General features: G+C 40.2%; 1 protein-coding gene across 3 annotated transcripts; it reads left to right on the top strand.

Moving 5' to 3' along the window:
- The first annotated feature begins 533 nt into the window (after positions 1-533).
- On the top strand, positions 534-5,166 carry LOC112293104 (uncharacterized protein C16C9.01c). 3 transcript variants are annotated; one of them, XM_024542200.3, is made up of 10 exons: positions 534-834; positions 1,268-1,316; positions 1,439-1,562; positions 2,228-2,257; positions 2,373-2,449; positions 2,727-2,870; positions 3,319-3,433; positions 3,791-3,834; positions 4,166-4,407; positions 4,656-5,166. In XM_024542200.3, the coding sequence occupies exons 1-10, from the start codon at positions 717-719 to the stop codon at positions 4,814-4,816; spliced, it is 1,104 nt and encodes a 367-aa protein (XP_024397968.1). In that variant the 5' UTR covers positions 534-716; the 3' UTR covers positions 4,817-5,166. The 3 variants fall into 3 exon arrangements, with proteins under 3 accessions (XP_024397968.1, XP_090113197.1, XP_090113198.1); XM_090257071.1 differs by having other exon boundaries at positions 557-834; positions 1,439-1,567; positions 2,203-2,257; XM_090257072.1 differs by having other exon boundaries at positions 557-834; positions 1,439-1,567; positions 2,183-2,257.
- Positions 5,167-5,504: the final 338 nt, after the last annotated feature.

The raw sequence follows: 5,504 nt of genomic DNA, 5'->3' as shown, positions 1-5,504 counted from the left end.
TAAATTTGAAATAAATAAAGAAACCAATGAAAGTTTTTTTTAAATTTATTCACAAATCCGAATATATTAATATGAATTATATGGATGTTTTATTACTGTTTTTATTATCATTTTCACTATTAATTTTTATAGAATGTTAAAATATATAAGAAAGACATAGAAAGCATTTTTTAAAACTTATGAATCTATCAAAAAGAACAACAAAAAGAAATTAGTATAGTCGTCAAACACTTGTTGATGATCATATAAAGCATGGACACGTTCTATTAATCAAACCCATTTTTTCATCCATCAATGAAGCCCACACCAGCTCACAACAGCAGTCATTTATTCATTCATCCAGAGCCGTGCACCCCATTGTCATCCACAAGCAGACGATCCAAAGCCTGATGTATCGATACACGGCGTTATGTACCGAAAAATAACCTGACCCGTTACCTGTGTGCCTGAGCATATTCTGGCCTGTGCCAGTTTACCCGGGTATAAACTGATACAAATACAGGGTATATAATTTGGAAGCACGGATTCGAGGGGCGTCGCTGAATGGCTTTGGGGGAGTGGAGTCAACGCGTTGAGTCGTGATTCGATCGAAGGTGAAGTTGCGATTCGAGTGTGTGCGTCATCCGACCTCCGCCAAAGCTCCGCCAACCCGGAATCATGAGAACCCATTTACCACAAATTTGGTTTTAGTCGCCGATTTGGAACACTCTGCTGCAATGGAAATGGCGATGAAGAAGGAGGAGGATGCAATGGAGATGGTGACTTTCACCGTTATCGTAGACGACATTGTCTTTCCCGATGGCCGCACCTCCATGGCCTGCCTCGGCGGTGGAGGTGTTTCATTCTCGACTTACCCATGGCTTAATTTCCCTGTATCTGTTTTTGTTGATGATGTTGTTGTTGTTTTTTCTTCTTCTTCTTCTTCTTCTTCTTCTTCTATTTTTGTTTTTTTTGTTTTGTTTTGTTTTGTTTTGTTTTTTTTTTTTTTTTCAAGTTTTTGGCTCGTGTGTCAACCGCGCACATAGTTTGCTAGAATGTGAACATCTTCCGATTTTGGAGGGGTTCGTTTAGGCGATGAAATCGGATTTTTTGTGTAGTTCTGTACTTCTATGGCTGCTCATGATAGTCGAGCCTTGTCCATTGAAGGATTTTTCTTCTCAGTATGTCATTCTTAGAGAGACTGCGCGTATGCTGTGTGGTTCGGACTTCAATTATTTGTGTGAAGAGAGGTTCAGGAATTCAGGATCAAGGTGTGTATATGCTGCAGGACCTCAAACTGCATTTGGAGCGTTGCTTTGGTTATCAAATGGAGAAAGGTGAGGCTTGTTTCTTGTTCGGCTTTCCACTTTTATTGGCGTCCTCTGCACGTTCGTTGACGTCTTCTAACTAATGTGTTTTTGATGTGAACTGAGCACTCATGTGGGAGTTGTATTTGCAGGGTGGGACTGGCAGCAGGAATAGGGACAGATTTTCCAGATTCTTGTAGAGATTGGCTCAAAACAACGGGCGTTGATATAGGTGGCCTTTATATATGGCCATTCCCTACTCTAAGAGCGTGGCAGGTCAGGTGCATTCTATGACCCTTGATATCTTTAACGGTCAGTCAGATTAGATATTGGAAAGGATGATCAGGTCTCTCTGTACTAAAGGTAATCCATGCTTTTCTTCCCTTTTCTTTTCTATATATATATATATATATATAGATATATATATATATACATATATATACACACACCTTACAATGATTTTATAAATGTACATATTTTTGTTTGATGTAAAACCCAGGAGTGAATAAAGAGGTGGATGTAGCAAAAGTTAGTAGTGTGGCTGCCAGTTTTTGAATCAAGCATAGTTTGGTGCTGTTAGAGAATATTTTCGTACCTTTTACACAGTCTATGCTTAATGTAAATGATAGTAGTAATTATAGTGGAGAAAGTTAAAGTTGATGTGGCCGCCACCAAAAGTTGATAGTAGCAAACCCGGAATTTTCTCGTACTTCAGGGATTTTTCTCTCCAATCGCAGTAGATGTAATCAAGTAAACGTCACTGTGGTAAGGTGGATTAACCTTCAGTTACGTTTACAGAAGTCGCTGAATAGATCGTCAAGTACATTTCTAGTCTAAGCGGTTTCAAAGGCAGTTACTTAGGGATGGGTACGTCAAATTTAGTAAGCTATCAGCAGTACACTGTACCTGATCGCAGTGAACCTTTGGATGGATCTACTCAGATTTTGGAGGACGATGGCAAACGTACAGAGGTACGTGTCGAATTTCTAATCCTATCACAGCTTTCAATAGATGATTTTTGCAGCCAAGGTTTGAAGAATCGATCCGCATATCCTTCTTATTCAAGGTATTCACTTCATGTGGCAGGTGTGGAGAGTACCTGTGGGTGATGAAGTGTGGGAAATGCTGCGACCAGATCTCAAATCGCTCCCCCCGCCTTACCAGTAAATTGGCTTGCCATTTCTTAAAAGCAATCCCGAATGAAGCGTTTACACACACAATTTGACTGATTAGATACTGTAACCTCATTTTCTATTATGGATGAACTTTCATGTGTTTTCATAATATTCGCCCACAGCAATTTTAATTGGAGATCTGTTACCTACTGTGTCAATTTTTATGTAGCTGGAGGTCCCACCAACCATTATTTTACTTATGTTTTTTTTTTTTTTTTTTTTTTTCTTTTTTTTTCTTTCTACCTCTATTTGCCGTGGTATCTAGAAAGGCAAAGACGTACCATGTAGGAGTGCATCCCAGTGGACTTGACGTTCCCTATATTCGGAATCTAAGAAACTCAGGTGCAGAAATTGTCAGTGTTGAAGTCTACACTCATGCCGAGGAGGTCATCCCTCGTTCTGAGCTTCAGTATGTACACTTTACCTTTTTAGATGGTTGTTGAAAGACTGATTGGACAAGGATATTCCTTGTAAAGTCGTTCAATCGTGCTTTTTCACAATTTACATCTAGACAGTTATTCCTAGTGGTTGCATGGGTAATGTTAGATATTCAAATCCAATATCAGATGCACGTGTGCATGAATGACTTAGTGACGTACATAGTTTGTCCTTGATCTGTCGACAACACCAAAGATCTACTGGTTGCAAAGTCACATGCTGGTTATTTGACTTTCTCCTTAAGTTTCTGCTAGCTCCCATCTAACTTTCAACAGTTCCTTCTCAACTGGGATTTCATGTATCTATTATCCTTCCCGATTCCCATGTAAATGTTCTCTGCAAACTTGTTTTCAAGGGCTGTGAATTTTAACGAAAATAGATGACGAGTACAAGGAAAGTAACATTTATTTATTACACAGGGCCTTGGTTTCAGCTGGTCATATATTCTCTCCAAATGAGAGAGAGGCGATTTCTCTGGTTGGACCTGGGCCACCTTTGGAACTGATTGCGCGGCTGTCTGAACTGGGTGCTGAGGTGCATTTCCAGGCGCAATTCATTTCTTCATGTTGGTTTGTTTTGTTTTTATTTTTCTTTATTTTTCTTTTTGTTGAAAAAAATATGCAAAAATCATCCTTTGTATTCTTTCTCTTGGACAATTACAGAAGTATATGGTGTTTGAGAATCCATTGAAGGAGGTGTGAATCACTGTGATCATTTAGCTACAGTATTCGGAGCAATGAATCTAGTTCGGGTCTGTACATGTGATCTCTTGTTTACTATCCCTCTCAGACAGTCTGGTTCCACAATAATATCTTTTTAAGTTCGATTATGCTTCATTCAAGAGAACTCTTGAGATGATCCGTAGCACTTACATTGTCATAACTTGTGTAGATTATTGTCTTACGACGGGGACATCTGGGCTGTATGGTGCACAGGTAAGAGCATCTGGTGCTGATTTAGGAGTTTTCTGGTCTGCATTTCTAGATCCAGCTTTTGTGAAATGAGGTCGAGCAGATGAAAACCTGCACACGATTGTTGAAACACTTGTTTTAGTGCTACGTAAGTTTTTGCTACTCCTCTCACCCAGATGTTGATTGTACTTTGACTTTGGAAATCTCTTTAATTAGAAGGAAAATTTGATCTAGTCTCTGAAGGTTATAAATCGGGCATTCACATGGCAGGTCTTTCCCTTGAATATTCTGTTGAACAGCACCTGATGTCTACGTGACCGAATTCTAGCTAAGCGATGTTACTTTGGCGTGGCAGGTCGGACACAAAAGAGACCTGGGATGTACCAGCGTTTCACACACTAATCAACGAAGGCAGTAATGATGATGACACAAACCGGACAAAAGTGCAAAAAGCCAGTCTCGAAGGACTGGACGTGATGAATATTCTGGATCCCACAGGATGTGGAAATACGTTTTGTGGCGGTTTTTTAGCAGGATGGTACAAGACTCGGAATCTGCTGACTGCAGCTTTGTGGGGTAGTGTTTCAGCCAGCTTCAGTAAGCCATTCTCCTCATATCTTCACGTGCTCCGTAATCTCTCTTGCTCTTCTGCATCAAATCACTTCCAAGTATCGGCAGTTTGTTTCTGATTTTATTTGAATTGGTGTTGATTAAGATTCCCTTTCCTTTATGCAAAGGGATCAAAAATGTTGGGATTATCTTGGGGTGAAGAGACAATCTTAGCTTCTAATCGCAAAGTAATTTACTGCATCTAATTGGCAATTGATACATGAACTTGATTGCAGTGTTGGAGTACGAAGGCGTTCCTCCACCTCGGGTCTCTGAATGGAGAAGTGTAGCCCAGCTGCGTTTTGATCGTCTCCGACCATATGCAAAACAAATTTCTTCAAATAAAGATCACCTTTTAAGGTCTTCACAGTTAAGGTGTGAGCAGCCTAGAGCATAATCTGTTTGATAATGATGATGCCTTGGAAATGGTGATGTGATGTCATCAACCATGGATTTCTTCCTGGAGCGGCACAAATCGGGAGTCATGCTCATGACAGAGACGACAGCCTCCCCGAAGCAACGGTATCGACAAGAATCAGGTGCCTTGTTCAGGTTTAGATTAGGTTTTAAGAGCAGATAATCTGGTGAAAACTGGTGTGCTGAATTTGGTTTTCATATTATGAGGGCACTTGTTGAATTCAGCATTCGAATCGAGTAAGTTCCGATTGGACTTTCCATCCGCTGAATACTCTTGCCTATTGTTGTCTATTATTGAAATAATTAAGCTGTAAATTTTTTTCATGGAAATTTTTGTACTCAAATCCTTGTGGGACCATCAGTTCAGAAAACTTGTATCATCCTGCTTCTCAACTGGGACAAGCTTGTCAAACGTCCACTACCGTACACACTGTACATTAGAGATATTATCTATTACTATGCACATGACATCACGCTGCTTGCATATAAAACCCGTGAGGGCAAGACTGAGTCTCAAGTGGAACTGTCCTACGTGGGATCTAACTGCACAGTTGATTACATGATTCTTGGTGCTGAATTACGATAAGATTCATTCCAAGATCCTGGCGAGGCTGCAGTGTTGCCGAGCAATACTTCAGCGTATGCACACAACAATGCGCAGAATGTGC

Source organism: Physcomitrium patens, chromosome 16 (assembly GCF_059467195.1).
Source record: "Physcomitrium patens ecotype Gransden chromosome 16, ASM5946719v1, whole genome shotgun sequence".
In the NCBI taxonomy this organism is placed as follows: domain Eukaryota; kingdom Viridiplantae; phylum Streptophyta; class Bryopsida; order Funariales; family Funariaceae; genus Physcomitrium; species Physcomitrium patens.
Note: the sequence above shows the minus strand (reverse complement) of the source record. Positions and strands in the feature narration are given on the sequence as shown.

Excerpts from the sequence above, each read along its gene's own strand:
- LOC112293104 (XM_090257071.1), top strand. The coding sequence starts at position 717 with ATGGAAATGGCGATGAAGAAGGAGGAGGATGCAATGGAGATGGTGACT. Across the intron at positions 2,258-2,372 it reads ACGATGGCAAACGTACAGAG|GTGTGGAGAGTACCTGTGGG; the intron begins GTACGTGTCGAA and ends TTCATGTGGCAG. Across the intron at positions 2,871-3,318 it reads ATCCCTCGTTCTGAGCTTCA|GGCCTTGGTTTCAGCTGGTC; the intron begins GTATGTACACTT and ends TTTATTACACAG.